The sequence below is a fragment of the Oncorhynchus clarkii genome, chromosome 2 (genome assembly GCF_045791955.1).
Source record: "Oncorhynchus clarkii lewisi isolate Uvic-CL-2024 chromosome 2, UVic_Ocla_1.0, whole genome shotgun sequence".
In the NCBI taxonomy this organism is placed as follows: domain Eukaryota; kingdom Metazoa; phylum Chordata; class Actinopteri; order Salmoniformes; family Salmonidae; genus Oncorhynchus; species Oncorhynchus clarkii.
The window spans coordinates 68847437-68868442 of record NC_092148.1 but is presented as its reverse complement, the minus strand read 5'-3'; the positions used below and the strand labels follow the sequence as shown (position 1 = coordinate 68868442).

At 43.8% G+C, this 21006-nt stretch overlaps 2 protein-coding genes across 5 annotated transcripts; one reads left to right on the top strand and one right to left on the bottom strand.

Annotated features, from left to right (window-relative positions):
- The first annotated feature begins 5 nt into the window (after positions 1-5).
- Positions 6-13216, top strand: LOC139372740 (DEAD/H (Asp-Glu-Ala-Asp/His) box helicase 11). Of its 3 annotated transcripts, none has more exons than XM_071112539.1 (28): positions 6-137; positions 701-856; positions 932-1168; positions 1288-1374; positions 1472-1605; positions 1711-1768; positions 1869-1976; positions 2058-2145; positions 2390-2595; positions 2683-2757; positions 2898-2975; positions 3076-3122; positions 3221-3300; positions 6142-6183; positions 6265-6332; positions 6471-6509; positions 6586-6736; positions 6900-7031; positions 7120-7232; positions 7329-7401; positions 7589-7692; positions 7798-7947; positions 8025-8093; positions 8226-8326; positions 9884-9968; positions 12461-12536; positions 12689-12843; positions 12941-13216. In XM_071112539.1, the coding sequence occupies exons 2-28, from the start codon at positions 725-727 to the stop codon at positions 12974-12976; spliced, it is 2724 nt and encodes a 907-aa protein (XP_070968640.1). In that variant the 5' UTR covers positions 6-137; positions 701-724; the 3' UTR covers positions 12977-13216. The 3 variants fall into 3 exon arrangements, with proteins under 3 accessions (XP_070968640.1, XP_070968657.1, XP_070968650.1); XM_071112556.1 differs by having other exon boundaries at positions 7-137; positions 932-1165; XM_071112549.1 differs by having other exon boundaries at positions 53-137; positions 686-856.
- LOC139372763 (WASH complex subunit 1-like) lies at positions 13195-19513 on the bottom strand. Of its 2 annotated transcripts, none has more exons than XM_071112566.1 (11): positions 19376-19513; positions 18626-18766; positions 18320-18431; positions 17928-18074; positions 16479-16615; positions 16266-16401; positions 15883-16075; positions 15613-15768; positions 15381-15536; positions 14402-14470; positions 13195-14289 (listed from the first exon to the last, which is right to left on the bottom strand). In XM_071112566.1, exons 1-11 carry the CDS (start codon positions 19381-19383, stop codon positions 14141-14143), a joined length of 1404 nt encoding a protein of 467 aa, XP_070968667.1. In that variant the 5' UTR covers positions 19384-19513; the 3' UTR covers positions 13195-14140. The 2 variants fall into 2 exon arrangements, with proteins under 2 accessions (XP_070968667.1, XP_070968673.1); XM_071112572.1 differs by having other exon boundaries at positions 15381-15527; positions 19376-19491.
- Positions 19514-21006: the final 1493 nt, after the last annotated feature.

Here is a 21006-nt window from a genome sequence, read left to right as displayed (position 1 = left end):
TCATTTCACCGGCGTGTCATTGGTCCGTTTCTGAAACGCTTGGCGCGCTTGTAGAAGATGCACGAACTCTGTCAAAACATATTTGCTAGCTCCAGCCAGCCTCCACCTAGTCATTGAAGTAAAATCAAACCATACCTGTGAGTATTTCTATTTCTTGTTTTAACTATTCAACGGTTAAGTGTCACGATCGTTTCGAACTAACATAATCGACAACTGACCAGACTAGGATGTAGCTAGCTAATGCATGCTCCATGCAATGTAGCTATAGCATAATCATTATTTGCCAAGGCTGACAGTCCCAGACATAACGTTACAATGTAAAATGTATGTTAGACTCCACTACCTTCAGTTTAGACACAACGTCCCGTTCTGCCTTCTGCACAAAGTCAGTGATCCAGTCAGGCCCAGCAGAGGAGGATGGAAAATGTTAGACAATGATCTAAAACCATTGATCTAAAGCCCATAGGTAACAGGGTACTCCCAATGTAGTGTCACATCAGTTACCATGTATTGCATTGAGAAAGTCCGGTAACGTTAGTTTAACTGAGAATTCTCAACTCCTTGATATGATAATGCTCAGCTTACAACAGTTCTGCTACGAAAAAAGTACCTAGCTAGCTCTAAATCTGCATTTCACATTCTAAAGAGTTTATATAGTACAGGTAATTACAACTGAGTTTGTCAGTGTTCTAACCCCCAGGCAGCAAGAGCATTATTAGCAGTGATGGAAGAGGCTGGTGCCCCCCACTTCCCCTTCCCCTACCAGCCATACCCCATCCAGGAGCAGTTCATGCAGGCCCTGTATGGGGCACTAGAGCACGGCAAAGTCGGCATCTTTGAGAGCCCTACTGGAACGGTTTGTGTTCATATCTATGTAATAACGTGTGTGTCTATCTGTCTCAGTCTGTGTATTAATATATTGTTGTTCCAGGGCAAGTCTCTGAGTCTGATCTGTGGAGCTCTGAGCTGGCTGAGGGACCATGAGGAAAAGAGGAGACAGGAGGCAGACAGACTGCTGCAGGGTGATGGAGGTACATCTCTCTCCATCTCCTCATCCCTCTCTACCACAACATCCTCCACCCTGCCATCCTCCTCTGCTGAGCCTGACTGGATCACTGACTTTGTGCAGAAGAAGGCAGAACGGGACTTTGTGTCTAAATTGAAGGTAGTGGTGTATATATGTGTGTGGAGGTTGGGGGGGTCTTTGAGGTAGTTTGGTGTGATTTATGTGTTTACAGAATGTTAGCATCACTCTTGTGTTTCTGTATCTTTGTGTGTGTGTGTCAGGATGAAGAGCTGCGGAGGAAGAAGAGGGAGGAACACCTGGAAATGATCAGAAACAACTCTCAGCTGAAATACGCTCTGAAGAGAAAGGTAGAGCATAACATTCTAATACTCGTATGTGTATAGCTGAGTAGTATAGCTGTATACAGTAACAGCTTAAATGTTGTGCGTGTGTGTGCATATGTAGAGCTGTGAGGATGATGAGGCAGTGAAGCTGCTGCAGCTAAGTAAGGACCCCCAGGAGGGGGAGCTAAACAACCCTGAGGAGGAGCTTATTGTGGCTGAGTATGAAAGCGATGACGAATCAAAGACCAAGAACAAGTAAGGACAACCCAATTACTAGGCCACAATTGAGTGTAGCTTAATAAAATAGTATAGAGTGTTTCAATTTGACAACATAATGACACCCCTGTCTCAACTCGATAGGTTCTGTGGTGGTGATGACGATGATGAAGATGACTTGGTGGAGGAGCACGTCACCAAGGTATATTTGGGATTCTTAGGTTATTACTCTTATGTAGAATTTTGTCCTCGGTCAACACCACTTAGTGTGTGTGTGTGTGTTCGCGCGCGTGTTTCATCAGATCTACTACTGCAGCCGTACACACTCCCAGCTGGCTCAGTTTGTCCATGAGGTACAGAAGAGTCCCTTCAGCCAAGACATCAGCCTGGTCCCACTGGGGTCCCGACAGGTACACATACACACACACCGGCCTTTACACATTCTTTCCATTCCTGTAGATCCTGTGTATTAATAAGCTGTGTCTGTGTAGAATATGTGTGTAAATGAGGAGGTGCGTCGGCTGGGAAGCGTCCAACGTATCAACGACCGCTGTATGGAAATGCAGAAGAACAAACACGGTGAGAACATATGCTCCCAGAATGTATGGGGTATTATGGCAATGCTGACTCAACAAAATATGGTTATTCAGTATCTCAGTAAGGGAATTCATATTCAAAAACTGTCTTGGTGAATCAACTACAGTTAAGGAAAGTCATATACATTTATTTTAGGAGGAATCTATCCTTTTTAAAGAACTCCAGGCCTGTCACATTGCTCTCTTTTCTCAAAGATGTCCTCTCTTTCTCCTGTATTCTCTCTCAGACCAGCGTCCGAAGGAAGTGGAGGGTGGTAAGAGGAAGAGGGGTGCGTCTAAGGCGGTGTGTCCGTACGTAGGGGCTCAGGGGCTGCAGACACTGAGGGATACAGTGTTGGGGGCGGTACGAGACATAGAACAGCTGCTCAGCCTGGCCAGAGAAACACGCTCCTGTCCCTACTACGCTACACGCCTCGCTATACCCCCCGCACAGGTACACACCATCACACACACCTTTTCCCTCAAATGATTATGGTATTACATTGTGAGACCCTGGTCTTTGATGTATGTGTGTGTATAGCTGGTGGTGCTGCCCTATCAGACTGTACTTCATGAGGGGACGAGGAGAGCATCGGGGGTGCAGCTCAAAGGACAGGTTAACCATGCTTAAAACACACACCTTTGAACATGAATATTTTAGCTTTCTAAAGTCAACCGTGTATTTCGCCCATGTGCTATCTCTACCTATTCTACAATGTATTGAGCTGTTTTACCTGTTTGATTTGATTGGTTTAGGTGCTGATCATAGATGAGGCTCACAACCTCAGTGACGTTCTCTCCTGTATACACAGCTCAGAACTAACTGGAGCACAGGTACACACACACACAAGAACTGTAGTTTGTCGATGTGTCTGTGGTAGAATAATATTTGTTGCTGTCTATATTGTTTAATGAAGTTTTATACTGTGTCCAGCTATGCCGTGCACACTCCCAGCTTGCACAGTACTCTGAACGCTACAGGTAAACACACACACACACACATACACACACACACACACACACACACACACACACATACACACGGTGTCTGATTGTGTGTGTGTGTGTGTGTGTAACAGGAGTCGACTGAAGGCCAAGAACCTGATGTACATTAAACAGATCCTTTTTGTGGTGGAGGGGCTGGTGCGTGTGCTGGGAGGTAAGTGTGTGTATGTGTGCCCTGTGAAAAAGAGCCAGAACAAGATCCCTATATACAGTGCATTCGGAAGGTATTCAGACCCCTTCACTTTTTCCACATTTTGTTACGTTACAGCCTTATTCTAAAATGTATTACGTAGATTCTTTCCCCCTCATCAATCTACACACAATACACCATAATGACAAAGCAAAAACAGGTTTTGCAAATGTATTTTTTTAAACAACTGAAGTATCACATTTACATACAGTGGGGCAAAAAAGTATTTAGTCAGCCACCAATTGTGCAAGTTCTCCCACTTAAAAAGATGAGAGGCCTGTAATTTTCATCGTAGGTACACTTCAACTATGACAGACAAAATGAGAAAAAAAATCCAGAATATCACATTGTAGGATTTTTAATGAATTTATTTGCAAATTATGGTGGAAAATAAGTATTGCAGATCCTCTCAAGCTCTGTCAGGTTGGATGGGGAGCTTCACTGCACAGCTATTTTCAGGTCTCTCCAGAGATGTTCGATCGGGTTCAAGTCTGAGACTTGTCCCAAAGCCACTCCTGCGTTGTCTTGGCTGTGTGCTTAGGGTCGTTGTCCTGTTGGAAAGTGAACCTTTGCACCAGTCTGAAGTCCTGAGCGCTCTGGAGCAGGTTTTCATGAAGGGATCTCTCTGTACTTTGCTCTGTTCATCTTTCCCTTGATTCTGACTAGTCTCCCACTCCCTGCTGCTAAAAAACATCCCCACAGCATGATGCTGCCACCACCATGCTTCACCATAGAGATGGTGCCAGGTTTCCTCCAGACGTGATGCTTGGCATTCAGGCCAAAGACTTCAATCTCGGTTTCATCAGACCAGATAATCTTGTTTCCCATGGTCTGAGAGTCATTTAGGTGCCTTTTGGCAAACTCCAAGCGGGCTGTCATGTGCCTTTTACTGAGGAGTGGCTTCCGCCTGGCCACTCTACCATAAAGGCCTGATTGGTGGAGTGCTGCAGAGATGGTTGTCCTTCTGGAAGGTACTCCAATCTCCACAGAGGAACTCTCAAGCTCTGTCAGAGTGAGCTTCGGGTTCTTAGTCACCTCCCTGACCATGGCCCTTCTCCCCCTCAGTTTGGCCGGGTGGCCAGCTCTAGGTTCAACACTTCTTCCATTTAAGAATGATGGAGGCCACTGTGTTCTTTGGGACCTTCAATGCTGCAGAAATGTTTTGGTATTCCTTCTCCAGATCTGTGGCTCGACACAATCCTTTCTCTGAGCTCTACGGACAATTCCTTTGACCTCATGGATTGGTTTTTGCTCTAAGATGCACTGTCAACTGTGTGAACTTTTATATTGACAGGTGTATGCCTTTCCAAATCATGTCCCATCAATTTACCATAGGTGGACTCAAATGACGTTGTAGATACATCTCGAGGATGACCAATGGAAACAGGGATGTACCTGAGCTCAATTTCGAGTCTCATAGCAAAGGGTCTGAATACATACAGTACCAGTCAAAAGTTTGGACACACATACTCATTCAAGGGTTTTTCTTTATTTGGACTATTTTCTACATTGTAAAATCATAGTGAAGACATCAACACTATGAAATAACACATAGCAAATCATGTAGAAACCAAAAAAGTGTTAAACAAATCAAAATATATTTCAGATTCTTCAAAGTAGCCACCCTTTCCCTTGATGACAGCTTTGCACACTCTTGGCATTATCTCACCCAGCTTCACCTGGAATGCTTTTCCAACAGTCTTGAAGGAGTTCCTACATATGCTGAGCACTTGTTGGCTGCTTTTACTTCACTCTGCGGTCCAACTCATCCCAAACCATCTCAATTGGAGGCCAGGTCATCTGATGCAGCACTCCATCACACTTATTATTGATCAAATAGTCCTTACACAGCCTGGAGTTGTGTTGGGTCATTGTCCTGTTGAAAAACAAATGATAGCGCAAACCAGATGGGATGGCGTATGGCTGCAGAACGCTGTGCTAGCCATGCTGGTTAAGTGTGCCTTGCATTCTAAATAAATCAGACAGTGTCACCAGCATCATCATACCTCTTCCTCCATGCCTCACGGTTGGAACCACACATGCAGCGATCATCCGTTCACCTACTATGCGTCTCACAAAGACATGGCAGTTGCAACCAAAAATCTCAAATTTGGACTCATCAGACCAAAGGACAGATTTCCTCCGCTCATATCCATTGCTCATGTTTCTTAGCCCAAGTAAGTCTCTTCTTCTTATTGGTTCCTTTTTGTAGTGTTTTTTTGCAGCAATTCGACCATGAAGGCCTGATTTCACCATTCTCCTCTGAACAGTTGATGTTGAGATGTGTCAGGAAGCTGGTTGAGAGAATGCCAAGAGTGCAAAGAGTGGCTACTTTAAAGAATCCTAGATATAAAATATATTTTGATTTGTTTAACACTTTTTTGGTTACTACAGGATTCCAGATGTGTTATTTCATAGCTTTGATGCCTTCACTGTTATTCTACAATGTAGAAAATTGTAAAAAATAAAACCATGGAATGAGTAGGTGTGTCAACGTTTGACTAGTACTGTATGTAAAGAAGGTATTTTTGTTTTTAATACATTTGCAAACATTTCTAAAAACCTGTTTTCGCTTTGTCATTGTAGGGTATTGTGTGTAGATTGATGAGGATATTTTTTGTTTAATCCATTTTAGAATAAGGCTGTAACGTAACAAAATGTGGAAAAGGGGAAGGGGTCTGAATACTTTTCGAATGCACTGTATATGGTAATAGCTCTATCAGTACTCTGAACGCCTTCTGTTAGGCTAAGTGGAGTTTAAAACATATTAGATATAAAACAATGTTATATCTATATTGTCTTTAGGTAAGGTGGGGCAGAATCCACACAGCCAGACTACTCAGCCAGGTAAGAACAAACGCATGCGCACACACACACACACACAAAACACACACCGTGTAGTGACCTTCCCCTCACGTTGTCTCCCAGTAACCGAACTGCTGACCATCAACAACTTCCTGTTCAAGGCTCAGATAGACAACATCAACCTCTTCAAGGTAACCACGACCACAACTAGATCACAACCACAACACACTGCGATTGGCACAGAAATTGGGGAAGGGATTGATGGATTCTATGGTTATTAGTGACAAATTGCTTTGCTTCCTTCTCTTCCTCTTTGTCTCTCTATGAAGGTACAGCGATACTTTGAGAAGAGTATGATCAGCAGAAAGGTAAGTGTAGTGTGTGTGTGTGTGTGTGTGTGTGTGTGTGTATGTGTTTTTCTAATGTTGTTTGTTCTCTTTCTAGCTGTGTGGCTTCATAGAAAAGTATGCAGGTACAGGTGTGACGTCACACACACAAACCTCACACACACAGACAGCCAACAAAGAGAATCGTCGGACTGAAGGCCTGAACCGCTACCTACAGACACTGCAGAGCAGCCAACAGCCTGACACAGGTAAACACACACACACACACTAGGAATGTCACCTTGTAAAATGTTGACGGTATTGTGATGAACCAAGCTACCTGATGTACGAAAAACGGACTGTCACCATGTTTAAGGTGCAAGGACTGCCTAACAGAGACTCTCTCTGTCCCCCTCTCTCTCTCTCCTGTAGAGTCACCTCCAGGCCAGCAGGGAGCAGCAGAGGAGAGGGAGCTGGCAGCATCCCCTATGATGCAGGTAGAGGGCTTCTTCATGGCTCTCACCAACGCCAACACTGACGGACGTGTGGTGCTACACACACAAGGTACACACACACACACCAACTTCTCTGTTGAGCAGAAACTAGTTTCTCCCAACATGCTAATGTTTCTCTATTACCTCTTTCTCTCTAGGTAATGTAGCGGTGAGTAGTATGAAGTTCCTCCTGTTGAACCCAGCGGTCCACTTTTCTCAGGTGCTGAAGGACTGTAGAGCTGTCATCATCGCTGGAGGAACCATGCAGCCTGTAAGAACACACGCATGTACTCATTCTTATCTTCATCCCCTGTGATGACCTAGGCAAATTAAAGTCAAGACGACTACTCTGTGCGTCTGTGTCTAGGTGTCTGACTTTAAGCAGGAGCTGTTGTTCTCTGCTGGTGTTGGAGCGGAGCGCATCATAGAGTTCTCCTGTGGTGAGTACCCTAAGATAGATCTGGGAGGACTGGGGGTAGTTAGCTAGAATAAGAGAGCAGGTTAAAGGTCAGTGTTATAGTGATAATAAACCATAAAGTAATTTCTCATTGAACACAGATACTAATTGGTTCTAGCTGAGAAGCTCCTGGTTTGGACAAACTGACTGTGTGTATGTGTGTTTGGCAGGTCATGTGATTCCTCCAGAGAATATCCTACCCATAGTGCTGTGCAGTGGCCCGTCTGGTCAGGAGCTGGAGTTCACCTTCCAGAACAGAGACACACCACACATGGTTACACACACACCTTTTAAAACGGCATTATGCCATTCTGAGAAGCCAATGTTAATGCTAATGGGCAGAGGGGAGTGTAATGTGTATGTGTTTGTGTGTGTGTAGATGGAGGAGACTGGCCGTGTGCTGTCTAACCTGTGTAACGTGGTGCCGGGAGGCGTGGTGTGTTTCTTCCCTTCCTACGATTACTCCAGAAGGATTCTGGAGAACTGGGAGGCCAGCGGAGTTCTGGCACGCCTCTCTAGCAAGAAGAAGGTACACATACCATCTTGCTATCAAGTATATATGTTTCTCTCTTGAAAGTCCATATATTCAGTGTGTGTTTCTCTCAGATCTTCCAGGAGCCAAAGAAAGCCAACCAGGTGGAAAAGGTGCTCAGTGAGTTCTCACGCACAATCCAGGTGAGACACAAAACAAACTACCATCACTTTAAATGACTACAAAACACCTCATCTCACCTTTATGAGATTTAAACATCAGATAAAGATATTGCTTTTTGGAAAGATTGTTGAATGACTATCTCTCTCTCTCAGAGGTGTGCTGTGGATGGGGGTACACTCTCTGGAGCGTTGCTGTTCTCTGTGGTCGGGGGAAAGATGAGCGAGGGTATCAACTTCTCAGACGACCTAGGCAGGTGTGTGTTACAGATCTCTCATTGTGAAAGCATCGGTTGTTTGTTTCTTGGATAAAGACGGTGTATGTCAGGGGTCGGTAACTAGATTCAGCCGCTGGCCGATTGTTGTCAGAGCGGATGGTCAGCGGAACATAATTATAGTAGTTGTGGTCAATTTGTGGTGTACAAATTAAGCCCAAAGAGACATTGTATTTGAAAATAACAATAATGTCATACCTTTATTACATTTACATGATCATATACAGTGCATTCGTAAAGTATTCAGACCCCTTGACTTTTTCCACGTTTTGTTATGTTACAGCATTATTCTAAAATTGATTTAAATAAATGTTTTCCCTCATCAATATACACACAATACCCCATAATGACAAATCTAAAAAGTATTTTTTTGTATTTTTATTTTTGCAAATGTATTAAAAATGTAAAACAGATACCTAATTTACATAAGTATTCAGGACCTTTGCTATGAGACTCGAGGCACAGATCTGGGAAAGGGTACCAAAACATTTCTGCAGCATTGAAGGTTCCCAAGAACACAGTGGCCTCCATCATTCTTAAATGGCCAGACAGAACACACTCCTCAGTAAAAGGCAAATGACAGCCCGCTTGGAGTTTGAGAAATAAGATTCTCTGGTCTGATAAAACCAAGATTGAACTCTTTTGCCTGATTGCCAAGCGTCACGTCTGGAGGAAACCTGGCACCATCCCTAAGATGAAGCATGGTGGTTGCATCATGCTGTGGGGATGTTTTTCAGCGACAGGGACTTGGTGACTAGTCAGGATCAAGGGAAAGATGAACAGAGTACAAAGTACAGTGAGATTCTTGATGAAAACCTGGTCCAGAGTGCTTAGGGCCTGGGGCGAAGGTTCACCTTCCTACAGGACAACAACCCTAAGCACACAGCCAAGACAATGCAGGAGTGGCTTCGGGAAAAGTCTCAATGTCCTTGAGTTGCCCAGCCAGAGCCCAGACTTGAACCCGATCAAACATCCCTGGAGAGACCTGAAAATAGCTTGTCAGTGACGCTCCCCATCCAGCCTGACAGAGCTTGAGAGGATCTGCAGAGAAGAATGGGATAAACTCCCCAAATTCAAGTGTGCCAAGCTTATAGGGTCATACCCAAGAAGACTCGAGGCTGTAAGGTGCTTCAACAAAGTACAGAGTAAAGGGTCTGAATACTTATGTATTTATTTATATATGTTTTTATATATATTTTTATATATATTTATGATTTATTTTTTTTATTTGCAAAAATTTCTAAACCTGTTTTTGCTTTGTTATTATGGGGCATTGTGAGTAGATTGATGAGAAAATAAAACATTTAATACATTTAAGAATAAGGCTGTATCGTAACAAAATGTTTAAAAAGTCTAGGGGTCTGAACACTTTCTGAATGCACTGCATGTCCTTTTTTTTTTTATTCACGGGAATACTTGGAAACAGATTTCCTAAAATAAACTCATTTTAGCTGGAAAATCACCAGGTATCAGTCTTTATTGACCCAAAACTAAAATGCCGACCCCTGTTGTATGTTAATAAAATGTGTGTGTGTGTAGGTGTATTGTGATGGTAGGGATGCCATATCCAAACATCAAGTCTCCAGAGTTAAAGGAGAAGATGGCTTACCTGGACAAGAACCTGGTGAGACGGAAAACACGCGCATACACATTTTCGGGTATTCATTTACCATTCTCACCCTTCTCATAGGGGCCAATTCCAACTTAGGAATTTATGCCTTTCCTACACAATGAATGCCTTTCCTACACAATGAATGCCTTTCCTACCTTATTCAGTCACCTAACGTGCTCTGCAGGTGTGGCTACGTTGCGCACTCTGAATACATTTCATTCAACTGCTGAAAACCCTCTCACTTGCTGGCTAACTGATTTTCTCAAGGAGTTTTCATTTAATGGGGTTTTGAGTACATTTATCTTAAGCCATCCCTTTAAATATGGTGCACCTTTTAATTATAATTTTGTCGACAGAATAAATAAAATACATTGAGAGAACAGGTTCACAATATAGGGATCAATTTAAAGAAAGCCATCTATGCATATTCATCTCCATTTCAGCATCAACTGGTAGGTAAAAAAAATACTCACATTTTGTAGATTTAGGCACATTTTAGGGTTAGGAAAGTATGTATGAATCATAAAAACAGTTTAGAGAGCCTTTACACACAAAATAATAAAACAAGTGGTTTGATTCATCCTGAAAGTTGTCATATTAAAGTTCAATCCATGAAATATTAGAAGGTGGGGGAAAGTGTATAATAGGGGTTGAACAATAATCCTATAAATATACCCTAATCATGGAACTGTATGACAATGGTCCAGTCGTGGTGAACCGTGCATCAGGCTCCAGGTTTAACCTGCTATATGTGTCTGACTTCCATTTTTTTTTTCACCTTTATTTAACCAGGTAGGCTAGTTGAGAACAAGTTCTCATTTACAACTGCGACCTGGCCAAGATAAAGCATAGCAGTGTGAACAGACAACAACACAGAGTTACACATGGAGTAAACAATAATCAAGTCAATAACACAGTAGAAAGAAAAAAATAGTCTATATACATTGTGTGCAAAAGGCATGAGGAGGTAGGTGGATAATTACAATTTTGCAGATTAACACTGGAGTGGTGAATGATCAGATGGTCATGTGCAGGTAGAGATACTGGTGTGCAAAAGAGCAGAAAAGTAAATAAATATAAACAGTATGGGGATGAGGTAGGTAAATTGGGTGGGCTATTTACCGATGGACTATGTACAGCTGCAGCGATGGTTAGCTGCTCAGATAGCAGATGTTTGAAGTTGGTGAGGGAGATAAGTCTCCAACTTCAGCGATTTTTGCAATTCTTTCCAGTCACAGGCAGCAGAGAACTGGAAGGAAAGGCGGCCAAATGAGGTGTTGGCTTTAGGGATGATCAGTGAGATACACCTGCTGGAGCGCGTGCTACGGGTGGGTGTTGACATCGTGACCAGTGAATTGAGATAAGGCGGAGCTTTACCTAGCATGGACGAATATGACGAATATGTAGCGATGGCCAGCCGACTAGAGCATACAGGTCGCAGTGGTGGGTGGTATAAGGTGCTTTAGTAACTAAACGGATGGCACTGTGATAAACTGCATCCAGTTTGCTGAGTAGAGTATTGGAAGCTATTTTGTAGATGACATCGCCGAAGTCGAGGATCGGTAGGATAGTCAGTTTTACTGGCGGCGTGAGTGAAGGAGGCTTTGTTGCGGAATAGAAAGCCGATTCTAGATTTGATTTGAGATTGGAGATGTTTGATATGAGTCTGGAAGGAGAGTTTACAGTCTAGCCAGACACCTAGGTACTTATAGATGTCCACATATTCTAGGTCGGAACCATCCAGGGTGGTGATGCTAGTCGGGCGTGCGGGTGCAGGCAGTGAACGGTTGAAAAGCATGCATTTTGTTTTACTAGCGTTTAAGAGCAGTTGGAGGCCACGGAAGGAGTGTTGTATGGCATTGAAGCTCGTTTGGAGGTTAGATAGCACAATGATTCAAATAGGCTACATGTCCCATATTATTACACAACGTTGCATAATATGGTCCACTAATGCTAGCAACCCTCAGGAACAACTACACCGTTGTGACAGAGGAAAGAAAGGTGAATGGAATGATGCAAAAATACATGTATGTGGGTGGCTCTCGATAGTGGCTAATATTTAACATGATACAAATTGTAAAATAAAACTGAGAAAAGCCTGGGCATATAATCAAATCATTCTAAAGGTCATACATCAACTCTTTTTCCCCTGAGAACCGGGAGGTTCGCTAGACCTTATTCATGGTTTCCTCGCGCATATCACTGCTGGAACAATTGGAGAATTAAGTCGAGGTCAGAATACGGTGTTTCTGTAGACACTTTCATTTATTCAAGCTCCACCTCAAACAAATTGTGGGTGAATAGCATGCTATTCTCAAGCTTAAGTTCAAGGTCAGAATACGCGTAGAGAGAAAAGTGAATAAAAAGGTAATTACGTTTCATTTATGCGCGCTTAACTCTGGTCAGAACCTGGGCAATAGAGATGAATGGAAAACTCAGTCCATCCTGCATCATTAATTGTTAAGTCTATGGCTTAGGCACACTCACACTCTGTTCTGTTTCAGCCTCACTCTGGTGGGAGGAGTCCAGGCCAGGCTCTGATAGAGAACCTCTGTATGAAGGCTGTCAATCAATCCATAGGTACTCTCTATATTTCTACACCTTCTCAGTTAACTATAGATTTACTATCTATCTGTATTACAAGCTACGTTGTATACCCCTGGCCTAATCAATCATTCTGTACCCCTAATCAAACAATCTTCTGGGGATGACCTCATTTCCTCTCCCCACAGGAAGAGCCATCCGTCACCGTGAAGACTATGCATGTATCGTTCTGTGTGACCGACGGTACTCCCGACCTGCAACGCTGGCCAAACTTCCCGACTGGATCAGAGCACACACGCACACACACACCAGCTTCGGCCCTGCCTTCGCCAGCCTGAGACGGGTAATACACACACACCTGCAATGGATAATACACACACACACACTATGTCTGTAGAGCACAGGCCCTCTGACCCAACTTCTTCTTTCCTCTTTCTCAGTTCTTTATGGAGAAGAAGAAACAGCAGCAGCTATGAGAGGAAGGGGTAGCAGGTGTTCTGGTGTGTAACGCTGGTCAGAAGAGAGCTACCTCACCTCTCGGATATCCTCGCTCTGGAGACAGGACTTCTGATTGGATTCTCCTCGAGGGATGTTAAAGCACACACTCGTCAAAGCATGATGGTTGAGGCTCTTTGTATGTTTTACACCCATACCTCTCCAACAGTACAGATCAGTCAACTCTCCACTGCCAGTATTTTATGCAAAATATTTTTTATTGAATGATGTTCATAACATTCTGATAGAAATGTTGTGCTGCTTTAGTGTGGTGTTAGTTATGTAATTATATTTACGTGTTACTTGATTATACTTAATAATGCTGAGATGAGGTCTGACTTATCTCCTGTAGTTGTTTGTCCAGTATTCTCTCAATAAGGATCAGTACACTTGTGTATCATCTGGAACAGGGATGGGCAACTTTGATGGGCTGTGGGGGCCACACAAAAAACGGAACTCACGAACAGCCGCAGTGGCTCGTGGGTCTGCTGCTCCCCCCATGAGCAAACATTTTTTTTTCCCCCCTATAGGGTGGAGGCAAATGTTTGCAGTTTTTAATATGATAACTGATGATCAATGGGCTCCACCCGGGTCTGTAATTCAACAATGCTTACTACAAGTTTAGATAGATTGGTAAGTTAGCTGGCCACTAGACTAAATAATTTTTGCTGACATGGGCTAATTGAGTGACTGCTGATGCACAACCAAATGTCGAAACTGCACCTTAGAATAATATAATACATAACGCAACAGTAAGTTGAGAACCTGACTGAGTCAAAAAATATATACATACAGTTGCCCATCCCTGATCTTGAAGGAACCTACAGACAGTACAGCATCACATTTGTTTTTTAGGGATCCCGGTCTAAGGCACTGCATCTCGGTGCAAGAGGCGTCACTACAGTCCCTGGTTCGAATCCAGGCTGTATCAAATCCAACCGTGATTGGGAGTACCATAGGGCGGTGCATAATTGGCCCGGGGTAGGCCGTCATTGTAAATAAGAATTTGTTCTTAACTGACTTGCCTAGTTAAATAAAGGTTAAAAAAGATATATCGAGTGTTAGTTTCCTTCCTCAGTATTCTTTTCTTTGATTGGCTTAGAGCTAGATGTGCTCAGAGTTCCATTGGTTCTGATTGGCTAGTCTCAGGCCTCCCAGTCGTCCTCGTCTTCAGTGGTTGGCTGATGGGGGGCAGGAAGAGGCGGGATTACATCGGACATCCTAGCGAATGCGCTGCCAGATCCAGCTGGGCCCTCCCCTGAGTCCCCGCCTACAGGACCCTTACCAGAGATACCTGGGAAACACAAATTCTACTATCACCAAGACCTAGAAATACTACTACACTACTATCAGAGGGACAATAACCCAGGGGAGATGAGAGAAGAATGGGGGAGGAGTGTTCTCACCTTTCCTTCGCATGGCCAACTTATTGAAGAGATCTGACATGAAGTCTCCTCCACTGGCTGCTGCTACCACTGAGAGAGGAAACACAATGCAGTGAAGCAGAGATGATATTACATTTCTATGGCATTTTTAGTACAGTGGAGAGAGACCAGAACAGTTACATCTACTGTAGCTACACACAACATAAATAGTTCAGCTAGTGAACAACTAGTAGTCTTTATTTCATGTTCAGATGAACCCCGCTGTTAAATGTTTGAGTGGTCCAGCAACAACTGAACCAGCACTAATGACTGGACTCACTCAAAGGTCTAACACACAAGCTTGCTCACTCACACACACACACAGCAAAGTCTTACAGATAAAAACAGAGTGTAGTTAAATCAGTGCTTTAATGAAGGTAATGTTTATATATCTAAAGGTCATGCAGCCCTGAGCTGTTCTCTATGACTAGTTAGGTAACTGTTGTTTGGAGTCTGCACACACACACACTATGTCCCAAATATGCTCTGTAAGTTAAATCAGAAGTTAAAACAATAAAGCGTTCTCCCCACCACTGTTTCAGCAAAACGTGCAGGGATGGGGCTGGAGAAATGTAACCACTCAAATTCAATCCATGATATCAAAATTATAGCTTTAACTGTTTTAGATTACACAGTGTTTGTTTATATTTACATTTGAGTAAAACAACCTTATATTTTGGGTTCGGATGGGATACGACAGTTGAACTACGCTCATGAGGCATTGATAAGTTGTACTCTTTAAGAATCAATGGGTACATATAATTCATTTATAAGTCCAAAAATGGATGTAGCAACTGCTGATTTCCCCTTTAAAGAACTGGAGGCCTGTAGCGATCATTGCTCTGTTGGGACTATAAAATGTTCTCAAAGAGTCACCAGGTTCAAGAGTAATCTCTCGTTTGTCATTCAAGAGGATAAATCAAGACACTCATCCACCTCTCCCTCCCCTCTTCTCCTTTACCTTGTTCCTGCTCCTTCTGTTTTTTTTTCTCCATCTTGCGTTCTTTGACGTTGCGTAGTTTGGCCTTTCCAATGCCTCCAGCGTTGCGTATGGACTCTAGTAGACTGACCCGGCTGTTTGATTCAACCACCTCGCTGGGAGCGCCCACTACAGGAGCTGGAGGTAAATACACTTTTCAAGAGAAGGAGAGTGTGTTTGTGTATAGTGTGTGTGTATACTGTGTGTGTGTTACCTGTGCTGGCGTCTGCAGGGCTATTTGCAGGCTCTGGTGGGGGAGGAGGTGGAGGAGGGGGGAGACCAGGGGGAGGGGTGGGGATATGTGTGGGCTCTGGTGGTGGGGGAGGGGGAAGTAGGGGAGGAGGCGGGACTGCAACTTGGAATTGAGAACCTGTAACAAACAAACAAACAAACAATAGACCAATAGAAACATTTGCCTCATTTGATATGACCGATTTCCATGGAAACTTCTGTATAATCCACACAACAGAGACAGTCTGTGTACCGGGCATGTCCTCCCCAGAGAAGGAGGGTAGTTCAGGGAAGGTGTGTGTGGGTCCAGAGGGTGCGATGCCGGGCCCCAGGTCTTGGCTGTAGGACAGGTCGTCAGCAATGCCTGGCAGGTCTGGTAGGTAGGAGGGGACGTCTATCTCTGGGACCTGACCCAGGTCTGGAACATAGAAGTAGCTCTCTGCTGTCTACAGGGACAGATGGAGAGTGAATTAGCAGGAGGAAGAAATAAAGTGTAATAATTTACAGTCACACTTTAACTTGTTAGTATGGCCCATTGAAAAAATATTATAGTCCAAAGACAGCAATGCCACAGGCCCCCAGTTATTTTGAGAATAGTGTGGGAGTGTGTATACAGTATGTATGGTGTGTGTGTACCTGTCTCTCCAGCTGTTCTCTCTTGGTTATGGATAGGGGAGCGTCAAATGGTTTCTCTTCCTTCTCTGTCTCCAGAGTGGTGTGTGTTTTAGTCACCGCCCCAGCCAGGGGGTCCAGGAACACATACTTCTTATACCTAAACACATATACCACCAGTTAGAGTGTGTGTGTGTGTGTGTGTGTGTGTGTGTGTGTGTGTGTGTGTGTACTAACAGGTTCTCTGTAGTATTAAACAGCAGCAGGGAGCTGACAGAGGAGATGTTTCGAGGCAGACCGCCCAGCCCCTCCTCGGTCTCATCCTCCGAACGCTTCTTACTGCTCACACACACCGGGTAATAACACAACTTCTCCTAGAGGTGGACAGAGAGAGAGGGGTGTAGAACAAGAGAGGACAGATATTAGATGGGATGAGTCTAGTAAGAACCTCCTTCAGTAAACACAAATGGCCACCAGACGTAATCATGAATTGGCTTTGCTTTCCATCTCTGTTTTTGTACGAAATGAGAGCTAGTAGCTTTCCAATAGAGACAGCCTTGCAGGTAAGAGAAAGAGAGAGAGAGACAAATTCAAAACCTTCAACAGAATGAATAACTCCCACTCTTTCTCTTTTTGTCATCAGCCTCTGTCTATTTCTCTCTCCCTCACACTCATTCACTCGCTCTCTCATCTCCCTCTCTCTCTGCAGTGCTTGAGGTTTCATAAATAATACATCTCTGAGCCAGGAAAGTGCACAAATCGTTCTCTCCCTCTCAGACACAGCAAAAACATACTCCTGTTTCTGTAAGTTTTTGGTTCTGGCAGCGAGGTAGAACTCAGTGGTGTTCACTATCAATAATGCACAATTTCACTGCTGAGCTAAGGTACACACACACAAAGAACTGCAATGCTTCTGGGTTTTTCACGCTCAACAGTTTCCTGTGTGTATCAAGAATGGTCCACCACCCAAAGGACATCTAGCCAACTTGACACAACTGTGGGAAGCATTGGAGTCAACATGGGCCAGCAACCCAGTGGAATGCTTTCAGCACCTTGTAGAGTCCATGTCCCGACGAAGGGCAAAAGGGGTGGGGGGTGCTACTCAATGTTAAAATGACATGAGCTAATTTGTGTTTTTCAGTCTCCCCCCCCAAAAAATGTTTTGACCCGCAGGCTGCAAGTTGGGGAACCCTGGTGTAGGGAGTTTCCTGTGGGTAGTTTTAGTCAGGGCTTTTCATGTCATGTCCCCAGGTCAGAACAGGTCACATGCGCCGAATACAACAGGTGTAAACCTTACTGTGAAATGCTTACTTACAAGCCCTTAACCAACAATGCAGTTCAACAAATAGAGTTAATAAAATATTGACTAAATTACATTTAAAAAATCAAATAATTCAAAAAGTAACACAAGAAATGTACATAACAGGCACGTCTGTAAATGCAGCAGTAAAAGCCCTGTGGACTAAGCAGACTGTATATTGTGGATGAAAGCCAAAAAGGTATGGTCATATTACATATCTAAACAGCTAGGCCTATACTGCTAAAACACTGCATTTGCTTTATGCATATACAAACTAGTTTAGCAGTGTGGAGGAGCCAGTGCTTTCTGTTTCCAAAGTCCTACAATCTGCAAGACCTCTGAAAAATGCAGGTCCTTTGTACTGAAATGTTTTACATGTGTGTTACCTGCAGGGCCTTGTCGTCAAGGGGTCGTAGTTTGGCCTGTATGCGGTATCGGGGGCGTGTCTGGGAGGCAGGGTCTGTGGCTCCACTGAAGATGGAGGAGTAATCCTGGAGACGCTCTGGAGCTGGATACTTAGCACTGGAGAACACCTACACCCACCCACCCACCCACCCACCCACCCACCCACCCACCCACACACACACACACACACACACACACACACACACACACACACACACACACACACACACACACACACACACACACACACACACACACACACACACACACACCTCATAGTACTCAAGTATTGTACTCTCAGAGACCTGCATGTATTGGGAACAGTGATTAGAAGGGGAACATGTGTCACAAATCTGTGTGAAATGTGTGTTACCTTGGTGGCCTTCTTGCTACCTTTGATCTTGTTGACACGGGCCTGGGCTAGCCTGATTCGATCTGTCACACTCTGCAGCTGACAGCGGTTCTGCTCTACACTCTCAGACACTCTACACACACCAGGGGAAAGTCACAGTATGTGAGTGTGTGTGTTCTGCTGATAAAGTAGTTAAATGTGTGTCATGTATAAACCAAGAGCATCTTAGCTAACAGGCATCATATGTAGAACATGCTATTTTAGGATGACTTACACACCTCTTATCTGTGTGTGTGTGTGTGTGTGTGTGTGTGTGTGTGTGTGTACCTGGTAAAGATGTCAGTAGAGATAGTCTCTAGGTAGAGCAGGGTGTCTGCTATCTGGTGAACAGCCTCCTCCCTCCTCAGGTCTGACTGTATCAGAGGCACAGAGTACACCTGACCCTCCAGACACTGCTTCACACTCATCCTACACACACAGAGAGAGAGAGGGAGAAAGACAGTGAGTGAAAGAAAGAAAGGGGGGTGCCGAGGGACAAAGGGATCTTGCAAACGGAACTTTGAAAGCAGAATGCTGTAAGTAGCTAACTAACCTTTTTGACTTTTTACCTACAGGTGCTTGTGACCTCTCTTTCATCTGTCGCTCTCATTCTTTCTCCCAGACTCAGCTTACCATTTAACCTTAGCTGACGTGACAGCTCTGGTCCTTCCTGGACCTGTCACCTCATACACAGATAAATAACCTGGGAAGTGACAGCCTTAGCAACTCATACTTATAATGATGTCCCATATAACAAAGTTAGCATTGTGTACTGTCCAGTTAGCTAGCTAGCTATAAAGCTAGTGTATCTTCCGTGCAGCGAGATCATATAAACATTTTACATCCAGCTCTCAGCGGCCCCAGCCACTGATGTGCTGGAGTCATCATCTCCCAGGCAACAGCCCTCTCTCTCCGGGTTGTGGACCCAGACAGCTCGGGAGATTGGCACACTCTCAGCTGGAGTCAAATAACGTTACTCATTGAGCTATCTTACTATCGACAGTATAATTAAGTAAATATATGTTTCATTGGTCTTACCTGACCATTGACAGCGTGTAGTGTGTACACGGCCGCAGGTATCTATCTAATAGTTGGTTGTTTATTACTTTCCGCTAAAACACAACGACTCTGTCTGTCAGACTGTCTACTTCCGCATGGTCATACCGCGTGACAGGTTCTGTTCCTTAAAGGGACAGTTCACTCACAATACAGACATTGAGGCTGTGCCAGAGAAATATATATTAATGTTTCATGCCACATACATTATTTAAGATAACATATATCATAGATGTCTTATACCATATTGTTTTTGTGTTCATCTTGGCCATGTTCTGTCATAATCTCCACCCGGCACAGCCAGAAGAGGACTGGCCACCCCACATAGCCTGGTTCCTCTCTAGGTTTCTTCCTAGATTTTGGCCTTTCTAGGGAGTTTTTCCTAGCCACCGTGCTTCTACACCTGCATTGCTTGCTGTTTGGGGTTTTAGGCTGGGTTTCTGTACAGCACATTGAGATATCAACTGATGTACGAAGGGCTATATAAATCAATTTGATTTGATTTGATTTGATTCTACATTCACTGATCCCAGTCAAGGAATGAAGGACGGAAAAAGCTCTAATTTAAATGATTTGAATAAGCACAACTACTCCATGGCTCGTTGCTGAGAATTCTAATCCCTGTGCACAAGTTCCCAGATGTTTGACTTTATCTATTACTGATGTAGCATCCAGAGGTTCAAACCTCTTGGTGTAATGGCTAAGATTGGACTGAGAGAATAAAGGTCACAGGTTCAAGTCATGCCATATCTACTACATGGGATGTGAGATCTATCCATCTATCAATGTGTGTGGGAATAGGCATGTGTGTGTGTGTGTGTGTGTATGTATGTATGTATGTATGTGTGTGTGTTATATCACAGAAGAAAAGCACTCCTTTCATCTTGTCTACTGCTGCACCATGGAAACCATCTGTCATGTTCTCTCTCTCTCTCTCACACACACACACACACACTCACGCACGCACGCACGCACGCACGCACGCACGCACGCACGCACACACACACACACACACACACACACACACACACACACACACACACACAAACAATGTCTTACTATACATGTCAAGACTTTTTGGATTCCCATTCAAAATTCTATCTTCCCCTACCCCAACAATAAACCTTAACCTTAAACCTAACTCTTACCCCAATCCTAACCATAACCTTAACCTTAACCCTAACCCCTAACCCTAAATGTAAGCATAATAAGCCTAATTCTTAACCCTAAACCTAACCACTAACCTCTAACCTTAACAATAACCCTAATTCTAACCTTAACCCTAATTTGAACCCTAAGCCTAAAATAGCCTTTTTACAAGTGAGGACCGGCAAAATGTCCTCAGTTCTCTGCATTTTAGTTGGTTTGCTATTCTTGTGAGGACTTCTGGTACTCACAAGTATTGTAAAATGTGTATACAAACACACACACACACACACAAATAGTATTATAATTTATCATTACCAACAGGATAGGAGACCGGTCAAACACACACGTAGATGACAGTAAGCAAGCAGCCCTTTGGTAACAGCACAGTCAGTAGGGGATCACCATGGCAACAGTCAGTAATGGGTTACGATAGCAACAACACAGCGCAGAATCAAAACACCAGT

Coding starts and splice junctions, on each gene's coding strand:
- LOC139372740 (XM_071112539.1), top strand. CDS start 725: ATGGAAGAGGCTGGTGCCCCCCACTTCCCCTTCCCCTACCAGCCATAC. Junction 857..931: donor TTGAGAGCCCTACTGGAACG/GTTTGTGTTCAT, acceptor TTGTTGTTCCAG/GGCAAGTCTCTGAGTCTGAT. Junction 3,301..6,141: donor GCTGGTGCGTGTGCTGGGAG/GTAAGTGTGTGT, acceptor TATTGTCTTTAG/GTAAGGTGGGGCAGAATCCA.
- LOC139372763 (XM_071112566.1), bottom strand. Junction 16,616..17,927: donor TTGACGACAAGGCCCTGCAG/GTAACACACATG, acceptor GTCCACCTCTAG/GAGAAGTTGTGTTATTACCC. Junction 15,769..15,882: donor CTCTGGGGAGGACATGCCCG/GTACACAGACTG, acceptor TGTTTGTTACAG/GTTCTCAATTCCAAGTTGCA.